The sequence below is a fragment of the Felis catus genome, chromosome A1 (assembly GCF_018350175.1).
Source record: "Felis catus isolate Fca126 chromosome A1, F.catus_Fca126_mat1.0, whole genome shotgun sequence".
Taxonomy (NCBI): Eukaryota; Metazoa; Chordata; class Mammalia; order Carnivora; family Felidae; genus Felis; species Felis catus.
The window spans coordinates 161,417,193-161,440,449 of record NC_058368.1 but is presented as its reverse complement, the minus strand read 5'-3'; the positions used below and the strand labels follow the sequence as shown (position 1 = coordinate 161,440,449).

Below are 23,257 nucleotides of genomic sequence, written 5' to 3'. Positions count from 1 at the left end.
CTGCTCACACTCTGTGTCTGTCTCTCTCAAAAATAAATAAACATTAAAAAAAAAACCCAAAAAACCTTAAGGCTCTCTTTTATTACCTTTTATTAATTATTACTTTTATCATTTAAATAATGACAAAGTTGCATAGTACCCTTTAAATGGATAAAGTACAGACTAAACGTAACATTACCAATTTTTATCTAAAATAAACATTAGTACTTTGACATACTCTTATATTCTATTTACTTTGAATACTCTTAGTGTTTATTCTGATAATATGTTTCACAGTGAAAGTAGTGTTTTAGGAATTAGAACTATTTTCAAATTGGTAACTGAATAAGACCTTCTTAATGAGTGTTTCTGGTTAAATACTTATATATCAAATCTACTTTCTAATTCTGATATAGTGATGTTAATATGAAAAAAATATTTTGTGGTCAAGTAACATTGAGCACAAATGTAATGAAGACATATATACTAAATTTAATGAAGCAGAATAGAAGTAGCTAAGAAGCAAATTTAGGGTTTTAAAAATTACATACTTGAAAAAATAGAGGTTAGAGTGGGAGAGAGCCAAAGCATAAGACTCTTAAAAACTGGGAACACGGGCGCCTGGGTGGCGCAGTCGGTTAAGCGTCCGACTTCAGCCAGGTCACGATCTCGCGGTCCGTGGGTTCGAGCCCCGCGTCAGGCTCTGGGCTGATGGCTCAGAGCCTGGAGCCTGTTTCCGATTCTGTGTCTCCCTCTCTCTCTGCCCCTCCCCCGTTCATGCTCTGTCTCTCTCTGTCCCAAAAATAAATAAAAGTTGGAAAAAAAAAAAAACTGGGAACAAACTGAGGGTTGATTGAGGGGGTGGGAGGGAGGGAAGGGTAGGTGATGGGCATTGAAGAAGGCATCTTTTGGGATGAGCACTGGGTGTTGTATGGAAACCAATTTGACAATAAATGACATACATTAAAAAAAAATTACATGCTTGATAAAAATGACTAAAACAGCCTTGAAGTGATGTAAGTGCCAGCTTTTAGAAGCTGCTACCAAGCCTGTTAAACTGTCCTGTGGTGTACATCATTATAAAATACTACTGGTTATTTTAATGTTTGGTGGAAATCAAACAGAATAGCAAGAAAGTATTGTTCCCATTTGTTGTACATTGTTTTAAACTGTTTTGGGGACTGGTTATGAGTATTTGTCTCCAATATTTTTCTTTGAGGAAAAAGGGACTTTTTAGTCAGTATATGCTGATTCCTCAACAGTTTTTCTATGCAAGAGGGCTGAAACATCCTACACAACACTTAAAAACCAACATTTGCTTTTTAGTTTTGTGATTTCTTTGTGCAAAAAATTTTAGTAACCAAACATAAGAAATCACCTCTCATTTACAAAATTAGGATATCAATAGTAAATTCAAGAGAAGTTATATTAACCAAGTTGCTCAAGTTACTTTTTTTCCCATTCATATATTTTCCCAATTTCACCATATTAATATTAATGTTTAAAGTACTACATATGAGGACACTGCTGGATAACTCTGCAATATCCACTGGAACACAAATGATAATTCTTACCTAATTATGGTACTTCCATTTTCCTTCCCAGGAGTTTAGTTTAGAAATGGCCACATGACCAGTGATATGGAAAGCAAAAACAAAAACAACCTTATTTAGAATTTCTGGGGAAACTTTTCTCATTCCTAAGAAAGGGATACAAGAGAGCAAGTCGCTAACTTCCACTGAAAGTGCCATTCTAGATATGATTGTAGAAACTGCTGGCACCGTCCTATTATCAGCCTGAAAATAAAGCCAACACATGAAGATATGCAGAACCAAGGGGACTGCAAAGAAAAGAAGCCACAGTCTTAATGTACTGTGTCCAGAGTTAACCCTGTGACATACTATTATGTGAAATAATAAATTTCCTTGAATAAACTTAGATGAAACCATATATTGGCAGTTTCATATGGTTCCATCTAATACAAAGAAACAGTGAAAATAACTACCCCAAATCCTACCAACAACAAACATTAAAATTCTGATGTATTAAAAACCAAAGTAAAAACACTCCTCTCAGAAAGAGCTGACTACAAAAAGATAGTTTGAGGCTGTGATAAAATTCTAAGCAAGGAAATTCATTTGCCTCTCTGGAAATAACTTGCTTCCTGTTATTTTGTGGATAGAATCTGGAAAATAAAGAGGAACTAATTTTAGAAAGAACTTAAACAATGAAGGCAGCATCAGTAAGAGCTGATCCCACAAGAATTACTAGCAGTTATACTCTAAGACTAATATGATTCTGCACTGCAGTTGGCAAAGTAGGCATATCATAATATTTACATTCCTTATTTTTAGGGTCCTCGTTTGCAAAATAAAGAGTAATAGCAAGTGCTGATATAAAAGACAGAATGAAGAGAATTTAGAATTATTCTCTTTATTATAAAGGTATAAATCAAGTAAATATTTAAAAAATGGAATTAGGTTACAGCAGGAAGAGAAACCTATTATTTAAACTCTCTGAGACTCAAACATCCTAACCTTTAAAATAAGACCAATGTGGGAGTGGGGGCTGGCGGTGCCTGGGTGGCTCAGTCTGTTAAGCCTTGGACTTCAGCTCAGGTCATGATCTCATGGTTTATGGGTTTGAGCCCCACATCAGGCTCTGCTCAAAAGCAGCTCAAAGCTTGGAGACTGCTTCGGATTCTGAGTCTCCCTCTCTCCCTGTCCCTCCCCCGCTTGTGCTCTCTTTCTCAAAAAATAAATAAACATTAAAAAAAAAAAAAAAAAGACCAACAGCAACTACTTTGCAAGACTGTCTTGATGATTTCATAGTACATGTAAGGAACCCAGTACAGTGTCTGCTATATCCTCCACTAAAGTAGGTAAAGTAGGTACCTACTAACAAATGACTGTTGTAATTGCTCCTATTGTAGTTCTCTGACCCCACTCAGTCCAGGCTCCCCACTGGGTTCATTGATAATATCCCTTATCTTATCCCTCTAAAGACATTTCTACCAATATCATCCATTCCCTTGATTTCTTCTATCATTTATACAGTAGGACTTCAGGTAAGTCTTTGGTGAAAGTCCTCTTTTAGGGCCTAAAAAGACCTTATAATACACTCTTCACAGAAGTACTAATTTTCCCTCTATATTAACTTTTTAAAAGTGTATTTGTTTGTTTTGAGAGAGCAAGAGTGTGTGGGCGGGGGAGGGGCAGAGAGAGAGAGAGAGAGAGAGAGAGAGAGAGAGATCTCAGGAATCCCATGAGATCATGACCTGAGCCAAAATCAAGAGTTGGATCTTTGACTGAGCCACCTTGGTGCGCCTCCCCTCTTTTTAATGGGAGAAGCAAATGGTATCAACCCTGATTATCTGTTACTAAAGTCAGTCACAATGAGATCTGTATGTATCTTTCCGACAAGATAAATATGAAATGTTGACTAAATTGATGGAATTATTCATGTTTATGCATGTTTAATTTCTAACACCAACATTAGAAGATCAGAGCTTTGCTCATTGAATCAGCTTCAAATGAAGTAGCTGAGTTTGGACTGTGTATCTCATTACAGACAATAATCTCTAAACTACAGAAGGTAACAGGAATATAAACACATAGCTAGTCACAAAGTAGAAAAGAAATGTGTCCACCTTCCCCAAAGTGAAAGACATTTCAAAAAAAGGGTCTGTAACTGTACAGACTATGAAAAAATTCAAAGCAGAGGTTCAGAATCAGTGTAGGTGTTATTTAAATGATGCTTAATATTGTTTGAAAAGGAATGAAAAGGGAGAATAGAATAATGGTTTGATGTTTGCTTCTTGGTGTATGGAAATATCCATCTCATTGCTCATTTTGCAAAAGTAGCTCTGGCCTAGTGAAGAACATTACCCCTGATTGTGCCAAGATCAAAAACCAATTAGGTGAGGGGTTCCTGGGTAGCTCAGTCGTTAAGCGTCCGACTTCAGCTCAGGTCATGATCTCACAGTTTGCGAGTTCGAGCCCTGTGTTGGGCTCTGTGCTGACAGCTCAGAGCCTGGAGCCTGCTTTGGATTCTGTGTCTCTTCCTGTCTCTGCCCCTCCCATGCTCATGCTCTCTTTCTCTCTCTGTCTCTCAATAGTAAATTAAAACATTAAAAAAAAAAAAAAGGGTGGGGGGGCCTGGGTGGCTCAGTGGGTTAAGCCTCCGACTTCGGCTCAGGTCATGATCTTGTGGTTTGGGAGTTCGAGCCCCACGTCGGGCTCTGTGCTGACAGCTCAGTACCTGGAGCCTGCTTCTGATTCTGTGCCTCCCTCTCTCTGCCCCTCCCCCCATTCACACTCTGTCTCTCTCTCAAAAAAAACAAATAAACATTAAAAATTTACCAAAAAAAAACCCAATTAGGGGAATCTCAAGTCTAGTCAAGATTTCTTTGTTCTGTATTCCTGGCGTACTACATTGTTAACTATATAAAGATGCTTTTTTTTTTTTTTTTTTTTGTCTAATTTTGTTTACCACCATATATCTTAGTAGAGTATTTGGGGACAAATGACAGGCAGTTTATCACTGCTCTTAATGAAAAAATAAATTCATGAAATTTGCTATGTCCACTGGGATGCCTTATATTTTCATGGTTAAAACTGATTTTCACACTCTTTGACCCATAATCTCAGTACTAGAAATTAACTCTGAAAATGCACATACACAAGGTTATTCATCGTAGTATAACTTGTAATTGCAAAGTAATTAAAACTATCTAAATGTCAAAGCATAGGCAATGGATTGAATAAACCATGGTACCTACACACCACGGGGTACTATGCAGGTGTTAAAAATGAAAAATATCTTTATGAACTTATAAAGCATGACTCACAGGAGATATTACAAAGCAACAAAAAGGTATAAAATAACATATATTATACCTTTTGTGTAAAAAAGAGGAAAGCATAAGAAATACATATTTCTGCCAACTTCTACAAAAAAAAAACACAGGGTAGATAAACCATAAAATAATGAAACTGATTACCCAAAGGGGTGAGGTGGGGAAAATGACATGTAAAGAATATAAGAGGGAATGATATTTCTGAGTGTATGTGTGTGTATATTTTTAAAAAAAAAACGTGTATAGTTTTTACTTTTGGAAGCATGTTAGTACTTTTCATATTAAAAATGCCAATGAAAATGGGAAGGGGAGGAAAAATCTGAAACAGAAAGCAAACTCAAAATGATTTAAATTATATTTCAAGTGATTATGATAATCACACTAAAGAGGGGAGGAAAAGAGAACCAAGCCAAATCACGTACATATCTAACTATATATTCTGTCTTGGGCAAGATGAGGTTGTAAAGAGAGAACTAACAAACTCTAAACCTTAGCTGGCTTGTTTATCATAGTGCCATAGGTAAAGCAATTCTGAAACTGTATTAATATTATTTTAGGAATAAGCAAATGAGTAAATGTGCTGATGTTGTTGGGATCCAGAACATTGTTGGAAGTCATTCTCGTGACAGAACAAAGAGAATGCAGCTATGAAAAAGGAAGAAGGCAAGAAAGAACCCAGTGCCGATAGACCAGCATGATAGAATGGGAGGTATGAAGTAATACTATGTAAAGTTTATGTATATATGTGAATACCCATGTTTATATGGGCATGCGTGTGTGTGCCCACACATTTCATAGCCCTATTGGCTGAAAGGACCAAGAAGTCAGGACACACTTTAGTAACAAAGAGCTCATTTAGGGGCCACTAACAGAAACCAAAGCTCTTTGGAGAAATGGCTGATTCCATCACTAGGGCAGGATAGATACAAAATGAGCCTGGAATAGCTTATTAGGCCAGAAAGTAAGGAAGTGCTTTAAAAACAATGGGAGCAAATCACAAGGACACAGAAGCCAGCTTGAAGAGGCTCCCACTGGCAAGTACAACAATGAATTATACACCACTGAGACAAGAGAAGAATCATGATTCTATACTGTCAATAGTTAGATAAATGAATGCAGAAGGAACGAGGAAAAGCTCTTGCTTACACTATAGTGTCAATGCTAATTGGTAAATATGAAGGAAATGTTGAAGTCGGAAAATCATTACTTTGCAACTATCACAGTGAAGATCAGATCCGGCAAGAATTAAGATGAATGACTGCTAAACCTAGGGGAAAATTTTGATAAGAATATTTTCTGGGGTGCCTGGGTGGCTCAGTCAGTTGAGCGTCCGACTTCGGCTCAGGTCATGATCTCGCGGTTTGTGAGTTTGGGCCGCGTTGGGCCCTGTGCTGACAGCTCGGAGCCTGGAGCCTGCTTCGGATTCTGTGTCTCCTACTCTCTCTGCCCCTCCCCAACTTGTGCTCTGTCTCTCTCTGCCTATCAAAAATAAATAAATGCAAAAAAAAATTAAAAAAGAAAGAATATTTTCAGGATTTTAAAATATCTTCTTGGTTGCAGTGAGGAAAAAAATTGTAACATACTAGAGAAACTGGGCAAAACTTTAGATAGGTGCATCAAAATTACTACTGCTAATGAAGGAAAGAAGGACATTGTGTGTCTCCAGATATGATAGCCTGAGAAAGTACTTCAGGTAAGAATGTATAACCTGGATCTAATTACAAGGAAACATCAGAACATTAGGTAAACATAAAATGAGGGAGATGCATTTTTCTGTAGCTACACTATGAGGTAGAACACAAAAGAAGAAATGTAGTAAAATGTGTTGTTTTTATTTAAATTCTAGTTAGTTAACATATAATGTAATATTGGTTTCAGCAGTGGAAATTAGTGATTAATCACTTAGGTACAACACCTGATGCTCATCACAGCAAGTGCCCTCCTTAATACCCATCACTCAGCCTATCCCCTGCCTACCTTCCCTCCAGCAACCCTCAGTTTGTTCTCTACAGTTAGTTAAGAGTCTCTTAAGTAAAATGTTAACAATAGGTAAATCTAGATTTAAAAATAATAGGATATTCTGGGATGCCTGGGTGGCTCAGTCAGTTAAGTGTCTGACTTCAGCTCAGGTCATGATCTCACAGTTTGTGAGTTCAAGCCCCGCGTCGGGCTCTGTGCTGACAGCTCAGAGCCTGGAGCCTGCTTCAGATTCTGCGCCTCCCTCTCTCTCTGCCCTTCCCCCGCTCTTGCTCTGTCTCCTTCTCTCAAGAATAAACATTAAAAACCATTGAAAAAAAATAATAGGATATTCTTTGTACTATTTTTATTCTTAGGACTTTTCTGAAATTATTCCCAAACAAAAAGTAAGTTTTTTTTTTTTCCTAAAGTAGTGCATAAATATATGTTCTTGGGGGAAAAAAATCAACATAGAAAGATATAGAAACAAAAATGAAAATGAACTGTCAACCTCCCAATCTCAACCTTTCGTCACTAGAAGTTAACCTTCACAAAGTTAGAATTTTTTTTTTTTCTTTTTCTGTTCTGTTTTTGTTGCTCTATTGTATCCCAGGTCAGCGCTAGGCACTAAACAGTTGCTGTGTAAATTGCTTCTCAATCATTCATTTCTTGGATCAATAAATGAATGAATGAATGAATATGTAAGCACTGTTTATTTACTGTTCTCCCTACTTTAATCAAACATATCTACATTAAAGTTTTTTCTACGTCTTTTTTTAAATAAGTGGAGTCATACATAGTAGTAAAAGATTATCACTGGGGTGCCTGGGTGGCTCAGTCGGTCAAGTATCCGACTTCAGCTCAGGTCATGATCTCACACTCCGTGAGTTCAAGCCCCGCATCGGGCTTTGTGCTGACAGCTCAGAGCCTGGAGCCTGCTTCAGATTCTGTGTCTCTCCCTCTTTCCGCCCCTCCCCTGCTCATGCTTTGTCTCTCTCTGTCTCAAAAGTAAAAATAAAAACATTAAAAAATAATAATAAAAATAAATAAATAAAAGATTATCACTGATAATTATAATTACCCCTGAAACATGCTTTCCTAGTATTATAACCATTTCTCCCACCTTAACCCTCCAAACACAATTTCTAAATCTGGTTCCTAATACCTTTCAAAGGCTCTTGAATAATTAACTCCTTTCCATTTCTCTTGCTATCACTCTACTACTGGCCACCCCATGTACTTGCACCATCTAACTGGTCTTCCTGGTTGCCTTACTCCTTATCTTACTTTTCTCCAATCTATGTAATCTTCAAAACACAACTTTGATTATGTTTCCTATCTTAAAATTTTCTAAGTGGCTTTTCATAACCTGTAGAATAATTTCTCACTGATTGTCATGGATCATGATCTGCCTTTTGATTCTTTGTTCTTCCTTGCTCATCACTCTTACTTTTGCATTCAAAGCTCAAAAATTATTCACTCATTCATTTATTCTCACATAGATTAACATAGCATCTATTTAACTTCTTTTAGTTATATTTTATTACTTTTTAAACTTTATTTTTTAGAGAGAGGGAGTGAGCAATCAGGGCAGAGGGGGATGGGGAAGGGGGAAGAGAGGAAGAGAGAAAGAGAGAGAGAGAGAGAGAGAGAGAGAGAGAGAGAGAAGGGATCTTAAGCAGGCTCAGCGCTCAACATGGAGCCTGACATGGGGCTCAATCTCACAATTGAGCTGAAATCAAGAGTTGGATGCTTAACTGACTGAGCCACCCAGGCACCCCAGCATCTATTTAACTTCTTTTAGATTCTTGAATACTCTATATTCTCTTTTGCCTCTTGTGTTGTGTGCCTGCTGTTCTCTCTCCAGCTCCCACCTCTACATCCACCTTTAATGTTGCTAATTTTTGCTCATTTTTCAGTATCCATTAACATATCACATCTAAGAGGCTTTTCTGAACCATTAGTTTTTGCTTAAGTGTTCTATGTCCCTAGTACAAGTTCTCATACCACCCTGTATTTACTGTTTATGTAACTCTAATGTCTAGCTCCCTAATAGAACACAAAATTCATGAAAAGTGGGCAACAAGAGTGGTGTAAGTATTAGAGAAAGGTCTGTGGTGAGGCAGGATACAAAATAAAAGATAACTACAGCTAATTACATTTCATGGAAACCATTCCCTCCTTTATATGCCTCCTATATTCCTTGGTTCTGTCCCTCTCCATCCTTCAGCTCTTCTACGCCACCTTCTCCACTACTATAAGACATACTCTTCTACAACATGAATCTGATTACCTGATTACATACACTCCATACAACACCAATGGTTCCCCATTGACAGCAGGTTGATACCAAACTCTTTAGCAGATTATAAAACTACGCATTTCCCTCAAAAACAAAAAACAAAAAACTTGCACATTCCTATGTCCTGCCAGAGCTGATCCTCCCATCCTTACATGTATAAAAATCCAAGATTTCTGTACTCATGGTATTTGTAACTAAATCTGGACTGTAGTTTTCTTTTGCCCAAAAAAATCTCCTCTCTATTCCAACATGTCTTTCCCTATTGAGGGGATTTTTTTTACTACCTCCTTTCTTCATTCCATCTGCTTTGAAACTAAGTCCATAGCCGTTTAACTCTGCTTATCCAAACTTCTTAGGAAGCATCTTAACAGTCAGCAAGAATAGATCTGAGAATAGATATCAGACCATTAGCTACACTATCAGACCACTAATACCACAATTTGCACAAAAACATGATTTACAAATAGAATAACAGACTAAAATCAAAATATTTTCAGAATGCAAAAAGAAAATCAAGTTTATTAATATTTCTCTTTCTTTCTCTTTCTCACGCACATACGCACACACAGACTTACTACATGTTACACGTAGCAGCTGAAAGAACAAAGCTCTACAAGGAGACCTACAATGAAGATTTCTTGCGGGGATGATATTCTGTTTATACCTATTTTAGCAAAGCAGTGTGCATGTGATCTATTGGTTGGGTAAAACAAAGAACTTCATTAAATAGAACTAAATAAAATCTGTTAGGATAAAAACTGCTAAATGAAATACTGTATTTTTTCTACTTTATTTTTTCACTTTACTTATCAAGAACTTGCCTCCTAATTCATGGAATGAAACTGTCCAACACTTACTTACCTTCGAGGATGATTGGCATCGAACAAAGTGTTATCATCATCCTCATCATCTTGTTCTAAAGGTGTCAACTCCATGTTTTCTATGTTAGTATCCAAAACTCCGTATCTCCTAGTCTTTCGGTTTCTTCTTCTCATCCTGTTAAATAGAGCATATTAATAAATAAAAATTATTTGGATATGGCATAATGATCCTTATTTTATATGTAGTTATAAATGAAAAATAAATTATCCCTCTGTTGCTGACATACGAGGCACTCAATATCAGAATGGCTACATTTTAGAAATGGAAATGATCTACTACCTAGGATTATTTATGAAACAAAATCTATCCTAATCCTACATGTTGTGTACCATTTCTTCTGTCTGACACATTCTCTTCTCAATAAGCTTATGGTATAGACAGATAAACTTTTAAGCCTTAGTTTGGGTACCATGTTTTCACCGAAGCTTTCTATTCCAGCCTTTTCCCTACTTCCTCTATGCCTTCTTCCCATTGGGCAGGATTAGGTATTTTCTGCCCCACTAAGAAACTCTATGTGATACATGTTCAAATTCTACACTAAGTAGCTTACAAACCTGGCTGCATATTAGAATCACCTAGGGTATTTTAAAAAGCTCCACACTTAGTCCATATCTCCACATAATTAAATCAGATTTTCCAAGGAGAGGAACTAAGCATCAGTATTTTGTTAAAGTTCTCCAAGTTATTCCAATGTGCTGAAAACCACTGTCTCAAGTCAGTGGTTCTTGAAGTGTCATTTCCTGGACCAGCAGAATCATAATCATCTAGGAATTTATTAGAAGTGTAAATCCTCATGCCCATTCAGACCTACTGAATACGAAACTTTGAACTTGGGGCCAAGATCCCTACATTTTAACACTTCTTGTCAGTAAGATACATGCTAAAGTTTCAGAACCACTGCCTTAGAGGACAGAAAATATTTTAGGGTGCTAAACATTAATCATTATTTGAATTCATATGGAAGTCTCTGACTTAGGATTGCACTCTAAGTTTTCTCTCACATAACTTGTTCTTTTCCTTCAATTATTTATCTCAGTTTGCATTTATATTTATTTGTATATATGGTTATTTGAGTGTTTATTTGCCTCTCTCTTCCACTAAGTTCCAGGAGGGCAGCTATACATGCCTTGTTTGCCATTGTATTACTGCTTTGTACAACAGTTTCTGATTGATTAGGACGCTCCTTAAATACTTGAGGGTCTGAATGATACATTCTAGCTCAGTGATCCAAATCTGATCCTACAATCAATGCCTAAGTCACCTCCAATGCAATAACCTCAAATCCATACACAAGAAAATATGTTTTACACAAGATTCTATGGGAGGTTAAAAACAAAACAGAAGATATTTCAGTAACAACATATATGTTTATGCTTCTGGGTCACTTTATATGATGTAGTAAGTGTAAAAAGATATACTATGACTACAGTGCCAACTGGGAAAAGCTATACAAGCCTCTGTAAAGATGACAGTGGATCCCCTGAGAGACAAACTGTCTCACACATATATACATACTCAAGAAATATTTGACTCTTATGAAGCATCAAGCATTGTGCTAGCTTCTGAGGGTAAAGTACCTGGTCTCAGTAATGAAAATTTAGAAAATACTACTAAGTCTGGACAAAAACCAAGAAAAGATCCACCAGTCACTGCCTATAGATCTATCTATATGCCTACCCAAACATGTTGGAACAGGAAACAAGAAGTTTCAGTATAGTATTTAAAACTACAAATGCAACCAATGTAAGAGTTAATACTAATGTTAAAACTAATAAAATAAAATAAAATAAAATAAAATAAAATAAAATATAAAATAAAAATAGCAAAAAGTAAAAACAGCAGTAAGTAGTATAAGCTAGTCTTTTATATGGCAAGAAACTAAATGGTTAGGTTGTTAAATTAGTAAGCACATCCATGTGTGCATGTCTGTATGTATGTATATGTGTGCAAGCACATTCATACACACTCACACCCATGTAGAGATCAGAAATCTAAACTTTTTCTGCAAAGGATCATATAGTAAATATTATAGACTCTGTAGCAATCACATACAGTCACTTGTCACATATTCACCTTAATTTTTTGCTGTTGTTACTTTGGTTTTTTACAACCCTATAAAAATGTAAAAAAAGAAAAAAATCTTGACTGATAGGTCTTAAAAAAATAGATCAAGAAACCACATGTGACTGATGGGCCACAGTTTACCAACCTGTGATTCAGACTAACAAAGGTATTCACAGAAAAACTAAGAAAATAAAAGTACTGATCCCGGAAATAGGAAAAGCACAAGGGAGATATACCTAACTAATGGTTCTTTTGAACTACATAATTCAATAACCTTTGTCATGCATTCCTTTGGTTTCAAAAAGTGAATACACAAGAGTAAGTGAAGGGATGTGGCAGTGTAAGTTAAGGATATTCAGAGTTAGAATTTCTCCTCTTCCCTTTTGCCAGTCTTTCACTCAATTTTCTAAATCATGTGGCTTTTCAAACATTCTGGCATTTTCACTAAACAAAGAAGAAATTAATGTCACATGAATTATTTTTGATCCTTCCAGGTCATATATTATTTGTCAGAGTCAATATGTCAGTAACCTAGTCATAGTCAGTCACAGGATACCTTGGCAAGTCTTAAAAAAGGGAATGATACAAATGTAGACCTTAAGGACTTGAAATTTTATCTCAGCTGACACTCCTCTCCACTCCCAAGGTCTTCATTGTTTCTTGAATGAATCTTTCAGTGAGTGGCTGAACTAATCTGGCTAATCATGCTATTTTCTATACTTTGTATAGTGTAAATGTTTGACTATATTGGTATGAGTGAGCACTCTGTTACTTATTTTAGCTTGCACTGTCTTTTATCATTTATATAAATGCTGTCTTCCAAACATGAATCTAAGCTCTTTAAAAACAAGAACCTACAGAGAAACTACATTGTTAGGCACCCAATAAAGAGGGGAATGCTGTTCAATTTAAGTGAAGTTAGCATCTTGGGGCGCCTGGGTGGCTCATTCGGTTAAAGCATCTGGCTCTTGACTTAGGCTCAGGGCATCATCTTATGGTTTATGAGATCGAGCCCTGTGTCAGGCTCTGTGCTGACAGCAGGAGAGAATTTAAAGAACGAAACTTAATTTAATAGAATTTAAAGTTGAAATGCAATTTCTCAAAAAGAAAAAAAAAAAAGTCTTTCCTAAGTCTAAAGATCTAGGCACTGATGGCTAGCTACATGGCTCTGATAGTAACATGGGTATAAAAACACCAAATATATCCACATGCAGTGATTTTTCTCAGGGAAGGTCAAAAACACTTGTAAACCTTTAAGTTATTGGGCCGATTTAATAAGCCATCTACTTAAAATAATAATAAATATTGAACATAAAATACAAAACACAAAATAAAAGTACACATTTTAACTAAAAAGGCTACTTTTATCTTAATATGCAGTGTACCTTAGTCTTAAACAAAAATATAAGGGGGCTTTAAAATTCATGTAATTCTAACAGCTATGGTTCTTTTGTCACAATTGAATGTTTTCTTTAAGCTCATGACATCCCATCTTGTCTACATGTATTGATAATTACATAAAGCCATAGTTACACTTTTCTATTAAACATAGTAAATGCATATTGCAACCTGAAAAAAAAATTGTTGGCTCTCAATTAACAAAAAAATGAGGATTTTATAAATGTGTAGAGGAAAATATAGAAGATTAAAAGGGCAAAAGAAAATAGCTATATGGTTGATTATATTGAATGATATTCACTCATCACATGGAATGCACAGGTAAATGATCTTGAGATCCCTTCTAGGTAGTCAAGTTAATAGCTAACCAATATAGTTTGAAAATTCTTCAAAATTTTATTTTACTAAGGTTGGTAGGAATTATTTCCATTTAAATAACATGTAAAAGCTACAGTACAAAAATAAAACTAAACTACTAAAGTAAGCTTGATAAAATTTTATGTAAAAATGTATGAGGCTACATAAAATAAACACAACAGAATAAAACTCCATTTCATTTTACTACTCTATGAAAGAGAGAAAACTGATCAATGTAACTTGCAGTACCCATCTGGTCTTATTCTTTTTGTGTTCTTTTAAATGAAAGCCTGTAGGTATTAAGTATGGAATAATGTACGTAATATTACTTAATTTCTTCCAAAGCATATTCAAAACTAAACTGAGGAATATATCATCTACTGGATATTTTATACACAGAAGCTTCTCTATATGAGAGACATAATGATTAAGCTGAGTAATTTTTAAAAATTTTTTCTGGGGCGCCTGGGTGACTCACTCAGTTGAGCAAACGAGTTCAGCTCAGGTCATGATCTTATGGTTTGTGGGTTCAAGCCCCATGTTGGGGTCTGTGCTGACAGCTCAGAGCCTGGAGCCTGCTTCAGATCCTGTGTCTCCCTCTCTCTCTCTGCCCCTCCCCCACTCATGCTCTCTGTCTCAGAAATAAACATTAAAAATTTTTTTTTTTAATTTAATGTTTATTTTTGAGAGAGAGAGAGAGGGAGGGAGGGAGGGGCAAAGAGAGAGGGAGACACAGGATCTGAAGCAGACCCCAAGTTCTGAGTTGTCAACCAGAGCCAATGCAGGGCTCAAACTCACAAACCGCAAGATGATGACCTGAGCCCAAGTCAGATGCTTAACCGAATGAGCCACCCAGGTGCCCAAGCAGAGTAATTTTTTTTTTTTTTAGTTTTTTTATACGTTTATTTATTTTTGAGAGACAGAGGGAGACAGAGCATGAGCCAGGGAGGAGCAGAGAGAAAGGGAAACACAGAATCCGAAGCAGGCTCCAGGCTGTGAGCTGTCAGCACAGAGCCCGACGCCGGGCTCTAACTCATGGACCATGAGATCATGACCTGAGCCAAAGTCAGATACTTAACCGAGTGAGCCACCTAGGCGCACCAGCAAGCAGAGTAATTCCTAATAAGTAAATGTACAACTACTACAAAATTTTTGACTTCACTATTTTTGGCAAAAAAGTAAATCAGTGACCAAGAATGATTTTGAAACTGATTACTTTGCCATTGTAACATAATACAAATAAAAATTAGTGAGCCACAATTTAGCCGCTTATAATTTATCAAGAAATCCAACTCAATTGGATATATAACATATTATAAAAATACTTTTATCTGACCTGTCTCTCATTTCCATATCCCATTGCCAAAACCGAATCCATCAGTTATCACTTCAAGTTCTTCAAGAAGTAGACACCAACAAGAGATAAGACTATGTTATGGCTTGAACTGTGTCTCCAAATTCATATGTTGAAATCCTAACTCCTAGATCCTGAGAATGTGACTTTATTTGAAGATAGAGTCTTAACTAGTCAATTAAGTTAAAGTCATTTAGAATGGGCCCTAATCCAGTGTGACTATTGTCAAAAAAAAAAAAAAAAAAGAAAGAAAGAAAGAAAAGAGAACAAAGAAGATGAAATTTGGAGACAGACTTCCAAGTGAAGATGAAGAGTCAAGGAGAGAAATCTGGAACAACCTTCCATATATTAATCTGCTCAGGCTACCATAATGAAATACCATAAAATTAATTGCTTAAACAATGGAAATTTATTTGTTACTATTTTAGAGTCATCAAGGTATGAGCAAGGTAGGTTTCATTCTGAGGCTTCTTCTCTTGGCTTGTGGGCAGCTGCTATTTCACTGTGTGCCCACATGATCTCTTCTTTGTGTGTACAGGGAGAGAGCTCTTGTATTTCTTCCTTTTCTTATAAGATGCACCTGCCCTACTGGATGAGGGCACTGTCCTTACGACCTCATTTTACTTTTATCCCATCTTCAAATATAGTCACATATTAATTTGGGGGTAAATAAACATTCAGTTCAGAATATTCCCTCATAGCCTTCAGAAGGATACAAGTCTGTTAATTAATAGAGTAGAGGAGATTTATTAGGGGGAAGGCCTCTGAAGGACAGATGGAGAGAATAGGAGATCCTACAAAGGCTAATGCAGGCCTTAGACCTGTGCAAGAGAGTGGAAAAGAAGCATAATTGGTTAGGAAGAGCAGTAGACAATAATGCAATTATGAGAAAGCTTTGACCAGGACAATGGGATGTCCTCACACAAAGGCTGTCCATTAGAGGAGGGAGTCCTCTGTTAATCAGGATGCCAGATTTAGCCACAGTCAGTCACTGGTTGGAAAAGGCCTAAGAATTACGGCTCTGGCATGGATGCAATGATGGATCCAAAGCTGTGGCAGCTGGAAGTTGTTGGTCAACTATGCCTCCTACAGCAGGGTCTCTTAAAGGGAAGTCTATTCAGTGTAGCTTCATGGCTGTCACAATCACAAAGTCCTATTGATTGTACTTCCTGAGAATTATTGAAATCCACTTACGGTCTTCACCACTGCTATCACCAATTGCCTTGACTATTAAAATAGTTTAATAACCATAGCACTATCTACCTGGCCACCCACTAACATTCCCTCCATTTTCTAAAATCTCCAACAATTTCCTTTAGCTTAGCAGTGATGATTGTGTAATACGGCCTATAAAGTCCAACACAGCATGGCTCCTAACTTACGTTGCTAGCCTCACCTTGCTGTTTACTCTACATTCTGCTTCACCTTCTGCACCCCATCCACAAAGCCTTCTAACTCATTCCCATATAATGGCCATACGTGCTCTGTCATTGGCCTCATACTCTTCCCCACACACCACACTGTTGCTGAGTTAATGCCTATTCATGTTTCAGCTCCAGCTCAGTTATCACTTCCTTAGAGAAGTCTTCCTTAATCTACCTAACTAGGTCATACATAAACACCTAGTACTGGCTTCCATAGCACCCCTGGTACATGTCCTTTGAAGTATTTATTAATGATATACTTGTATACTCTTTTGTGTAAACTATTTGTGTTCCCTACTAGATTTAATTTCAGGGGAGCAGGAAGTAAATTTGTTTTTGCTCACCGTGATAACCACAGCACACAGGGAATGGCATAAAGCAGATGCCTACTATCCGTCAAACTAAAATATATGGATTCACATATATATTGCATTTTCTATGTGTACCAACAAAACCTACAATTTTATATGTTAATCATCACCTCTGGGGTAAGAGAAGCCTGAAAAGAACATCATCTCCAAAATTATACCAAAACCTATAGGAGTTAGCCAATTGTTAAATCAGAATACACATAACAGCCTTCTGGCTCAGAGGGGAGGGGGGAAAGGACTAGAATAATTAAACATATCAAACATGCACTCACTCCAGGACTTCTTAGATACTCATTTAGGATGTTTTAAGTTGAGCCCGGGTGATTCTCATACGCTATCCAAACAAGAACCACTAGTATTCAGCTTGCAACCTGTACTGAGTAGTTTCATTTTCATCTTTTGGGTATGTAAAATTACCATGTTGTAATGTGTGGTTATACTTCATTTAGATTCTAAATAATTGAAGTTTATCCATTCAAAGCCAAACTGACTTTTTCCTTATTTTCTTTTAAATTCTCTGCATTCTACATGGAGATATATCCAATGCTAACAATATCTCTACCCTATTATATAGGATAAAATGAGCTAATTCTACTATTTTAGATGTCTCAATATTATTATGATTATTCCATTTTGCTGTAAAATAATGCTCTCAGGAGCAATTGACCCCATGTTGAAGTTCTCAGACTATGGTGCTTTTTAAAAATTCTTTTGGCTTCCTTTCATAATTATAATTGGGTCCTCTCTATTGGCCTATCAGCTACCAAGCTCTGTCACTATCATGACCTTGACCAAGTGCAGCACTAAATAGAAGATTCCCTCAACAAAGTATCCTGCCATTCTTTATCTCCAGTAAAATGTTCACTGCTAACACCTAAAAGTTAAAAAAGATCAAATGCATGTTCATCTATGTTTAGGATACTGCACTATTTTCTCTGATCTCTTCTCACCCAGCTCCCTGTAATTTAGCACATACAATCAGTTCCTGTGTTTAGACTTGTCTCCTATTTTATGTTATAATGGTAGATAGCCCCAGGTGAAGTAAATCCTAAATAAGTATCATATAGCTTAGCTAGGACATGTCATGTAGTAAGTGCATAGCACATAGCTCCCTTGTTCATTTCTTGCCTTGGTCTTTACATGGATATCCTAGTGTTCTTTTCCTGGCACTAAAACTTGGGATGTGAGGCTTGATAAATTCTTCTGACCTCCACTTCTAAGAATTCAGCATGGAATTATTCCCCAACTAACTTTAAAGTACTATTTACAACTCAGCATTTACAAAGTTCATCCTATTACACCTCCCACTCTAAGACCAACCCCTCTAGTGGATTTCTCTTACAATCTCCTCAGCTCCCACCCTGTCTCTAATAATCTTGCCAGTCCTAACGTCTTGGTGATCATAGGTATTTTAGGAGGTCAAATACTACATGTATAAAGAATGGTGTGAAGAGGTATCAAAAAAACAGAGTAAAAACCCCAAAATATATTACAACTCTAGACATACAAAATCACTAGTAAGGTTAACATTTACCCGGTCTGCACATATGACAGGCAGTGAGCTACGCAGCTTACAAGAATTACCTGATATAATCCTCACAACAATCCTATAAGTACCTTCATTTTATACATAGAAAAGCAGGACTTGGAAAAAATTAAACTTGAGATAGTAAATGGTAGAGCTAGGATTCAAACACAGGCAATTTGGCTCCTGAGTCTGGGATCTTAAAACATTAAGCAAGACTGTCTTCCTAATGAATCAAAGTAATTTTAAACAAGGTCACAAAATCAGTTACCAAAACAGTCTTCTGATCCCTAATATAATTATCTCACACTATGCCAAAATGAACATATTATTTTAGTGAACTGCATTTTCTGGTTCATCCTTTTGCAGTAAAACTAATAACCCAGTAGCTACTTGCATTAACAAGTACATTTATGTTTTGGTAAGGCCATCTCTTAGTTCTGATCACAGAAACAGAATCTGCCTTTTGTTTATCCAAAAGGAAACCCTACTTTGCTTTAACAGAATCATGATTTTGTTTACAGAGCAATTGGGCCCAGCCCTAAGAGATACATAATGATCATAATAATTGGTGTAAACCTATCATGGAAATATAATTTTCCTTTTGCCAGTCATTGTTTAGGGCTGAGCAGATAAAGCAGTTCAGACAAATGAGATAGAAGGGGCTGACTCTAGCAGTGTGGTTTCTGGGAAAGGCCCCCTTCTTTTTTGTGTTTGAAACACTACTGTGTGAGAACAGAATGCTTAAAGCTGAGGTAGCCATCTTATGAAGAGACAAGGATGGAAAAACCCAGAATTCTTGATGCTATCACAAAATCACAGAACCATGTCTGAGCCTTGTTCATATTCATGACAAGCAAATAACACCACCACCAAAATATGTCCTTATTTTAAAGTCACTTTTAACTGGCATTTTATTACCTACAGGTAAAAACCTCCTAACTGATCAGGGCACCTAGCATCTTAGCTTCTCTGAGATGGGCTGACAATCTTCCATAACTCAGATGTGTATTTCCTTCTGATGTTATTCTTTTTTAAGAATCTTTTAGGTAGGTTCTATTACCAATCCCTCCATTCTGAATATATTACTCACCTTTTTTTCTTAGCAGAGTTCGATAAAAAATCAGTGCCACATAATAAGCCCACTAAAACTTTTCACTTTCATTCTACCCTTGTTTTTCCAGGAATTCAGTAGTCTCAGCTCCATCTAGATCATCCAAACCTTTTCAGTTTTTTCTCTCCTCAGAGACTGAGCAGCCCAAATTCATGAACACAACAGTTCTTAAATTGGACTCCTCAGAGTGCTAGGTTTCAGTGGAAGTATAGCCAGCCTCTACCACTAAAAAAGATGGAGCTCTAATATTAGAACAAGTCCTGCTATCATAAGACCTGTCATGTCTGCTGTCCCTATCCTAAGAAAAAATTACTTTGCCTACAAGCTTTTTTGAACGAGTAACAACAGTTAATGGTATATTCTACTGTGCAAAAGTCCCCTACTCTCAGCCATAACTAAAACTATCCTAGGATAGATACTTTTTTTCAAGGGCTATCAGTCAATCTCTAGAAGGGATTGTGACCCATGATGTTGCCTAGCCCATAAAGATAAGCCAATCAGAATACTCTTTAGGGAGTCAATGTAGAAGAAAACACATGCAACTATGGGCAAAAATGAACATGAGGCAATTTGAAGCTGCGATGGAGATTAACTCTTTCTCAAGAGTTAGTATAGTTAAAAAAAAAAAAAGAGTTAGGATAATTTTCCAGTGGGGATCAATGTGCATCCATTATAATGTATCCTATGGGTAAGAAAACATTGGGAAATAGTACAGACTAAGCTAACTGCAAAAGCGTTATTTAATTGTTTATTATTTTCAGTATCATTAAGAATTTGTTTTCCTGTTCTGTAAAATACAAATTCATCCCAATGAAAAAGTGATCAATCAATCACTTCAAAAACTGCTGTGCAATATAGAAGGAACACCAAAAATAGAATTCAAACTCTGGATTCTGCAGGAACTTGGATACTTTGTAGCTCAATGACCTTTGATATATCACTTTATATGGCAGACATTACTAGGGCTCATCAAATCTGGAACACACACACACTCTCTCTCACTTTGTCACTTCCCAGCTCATCATTCAGTTAGGCTACTTTCCAGGCAGAGGCAATCAAAGCCCCTGGGCATTCTTTAGTCTCTTTTACCAAGGTCTGACAGTGTAGCGGGCTTAGGTTGAAAGGGCAAAACCCTAAGATCAAAGTCAGCCAAACTGCTGAGTTGCTATGCAGAGGACAACTGTCCTGGAGGAGAGCCCAGGCCTGCAGCTGCATTTTCATAAGGGAGAAATAAACTTTTATTCCATTAAGTCATTGGAACTGAGACTGTTTATTATCTCAGCATAAGCTATGGTACCCTGATTAAAATATTCAGACTCTCAAATGCATTCCAGTATCTGTAAAATCATCTACATAAGAGGTGAGGATAAAGTAATATAATGTTGATTTAAAAAAAAAACTTTATAGTGGTGTCTGGGTGGCTCAGTTGGTTAAGAATCCAGCTCTTGATTTCAGCTCAAGTCATGATCCCATGGTTCGTGAGATGGAGCCCCATGTGGGGCTTTGCATTGACAGCATGAAGCCTGCTTGGGATTCTCTCTCTCCCCCCTTTCTGCCCCTTCCCACAGCTCATATGTGCTCGTGTACTCTCCCAAATAAAAAAAAAAAAAAATTAAAAAAATTTCTATGAAAGTTCTGCATAAACATACATGAACTAATATGAACTATATGTCTAATGTGCCTAATGAAAAGAAAAAGGATATAATTGATAACATAGGATTATAATTATTCAAAATATAGTATTGCTAACATGAATTGATATTTACAGGCTTGAGTATAAAAGAGGAGTAGAAGCCTACATGGAATAGTACACATGTACACATTTGTATGTACGTACGTTAGCCAGTACAAAAGTTTATTTTTCACCTTTTGTCTTATTACTGAGAAAATCAGTGAATAAATAAAATTATAATATAAACTAGAGACAAGCCACAGTGCATTTTTACTTTAGAAAAACATAACACAGTTTGGCCACCTCAAAGGAATAACATTATCTCTTAAGTAGACTCAGTATCTTCATGTTATTCTGAGAATTGCCAAGTCTATGCCTATTTATTGGTATAGAAAAAAAAATAATATGAAAGAAATTAACAGTAAATATCTCTGAAAAATAACTAGTAAAAACCTAAATGATTTATTTTAAAATGTTTTATTTATTGTGAGAGAGAGAGGAACACAAGCAGGGGAGGGGTAGAGAGAGTAGGAGAGAAAGAGAGACAGAGAGAGAGAGAGAGAGAGAGAGAGAGAGAGAGAGAATCCCAAGCAGGCTCCACGCTGCCAGTACAGAGCCCAACACGGGACTCAAATTCACGAACCATGAGATCGTGACCTGAGCCAAAATCAAGAGTCAGTCATTTAACTGACTGAGCCACCCAGGCGCCCTGGAAAAACCTAAATGATTTCTTAGGAAAATGATTTTAATTACTATAAGATTCCAAATTTATGATTGAGGTATTTTTCATGCTATGTTTTACATCGATACTGAGCAATGCAACTTATCAAGACATACCTTGCAACCCAACTTTAACTTTTTATTGTCTTTCTCATATTTGAGAAAAGACAAATTAAATTAAAAACATGAAGTTGACAGTATCAAAAATAAAGTTAAAGGCAAATGCTGTAATATAGAAGATAAATACCAACAAGGGCAATGGACAAAACAACTCAAACTCTGAAGAGAAGGAAAAGCAGAGGTTGTATTCTAGATATTCAGCTATTTAACAACTGCAAGACGTAGAATCAACTAATCAAGACAGACAATGGCTGTAACAATTGGTCCAAATATACTGGAGGAGTATACTGGAATATACCATCTGCATATTAGCACTAAAGTTTCATAATTCTATTTGTTGATTATTTTATTTTCAGAAAAATTCCATTATAACTAACAAGATGCTTCTCAATTCAGTTTCTCCTGTATGTCCCAAATCCAAACTTTCTTAGTTACCAGAAAATGCATCTCCCAGTTACACTTATACAACTCATCCTGATTACTGCATTTATCTTAGATATATGTAATGAATATTATCTTGAATAAATATATACAAATATTTATGTATTTTAAAGGGCCCCAATTGACTTTTCTGCACAGCCACAGATGCTGAGTCCACAGCTCTTCAAGTACAGAAAATATGTGAAGTGGGGCACCTGGGTGGCTGAGTCAGTTAAGCATCTGACTTTGGCTCAGGTCATGATCTTACAGTTTGTGAGTTCAAGCCCTGTGTTGGGCTCTGTGCTGACAGCTCAGAGTCTGGAGCCTACTTCGGATTCCGTGTCTCCTTCTCTCTCTGCCACTCCCCCACTCATGCTCTGTCTCTCTCTGTCTCTCAAAAACAAATAAACATTTAAAAAAATTAAAAGAATCAATAAAATCAGCTAGGAGACACTGTTTATGAATCAAAAACTAAGCCTTAGCCAGGTCCCAAAAATGTCAGTACCATGATGTTGGACTTCCAGCATCAAGAATTGTGAGAAATAAGTGTCTGTTGTTTATAAGCCACATGGTCTGTGGTACCTTTGTGATAGCACCCTGAATGAGCTAAGACAACAAAGGGGTCTGGCACCACAAAGGGTTTTTGATACAGCTGATGTTTTATTTCCATCTTAAAAGAAATGTTAGATAAAACAAAGAATGCATGCAATCTCTTTGTTTGAAAAATACATTTCCATAAAA

General features: G+C 36.6%; 1 protein-coding gene across 2 annotated transcripts in view; it reads right to left on the bottom strand.

The window, feature by feature from the left end:
- The window catches only part of FAM174A (family with sequence similarity 174 member A), a 38,088-nt gene that overhangs the window by 4,633 nt on the left and 10,198 nt on the right, over positions 1-23,257 (bottom strand). The window contains exon 2 of one of the 2 annotated variants that reach the window (XM_011284785.4): positions 9,957-10,091. In XM_011284785.4, the coding sequence (XP_011283087.1) occupies positions 9,957-10,091 (135 nt within the window). Of the gene's footprint in view, positions 1-9,952; positions 10,092-23,257 lie in introns of those variants that run through there. The other variant, XM_003981164.6, reaches the window with a different exon arrangement.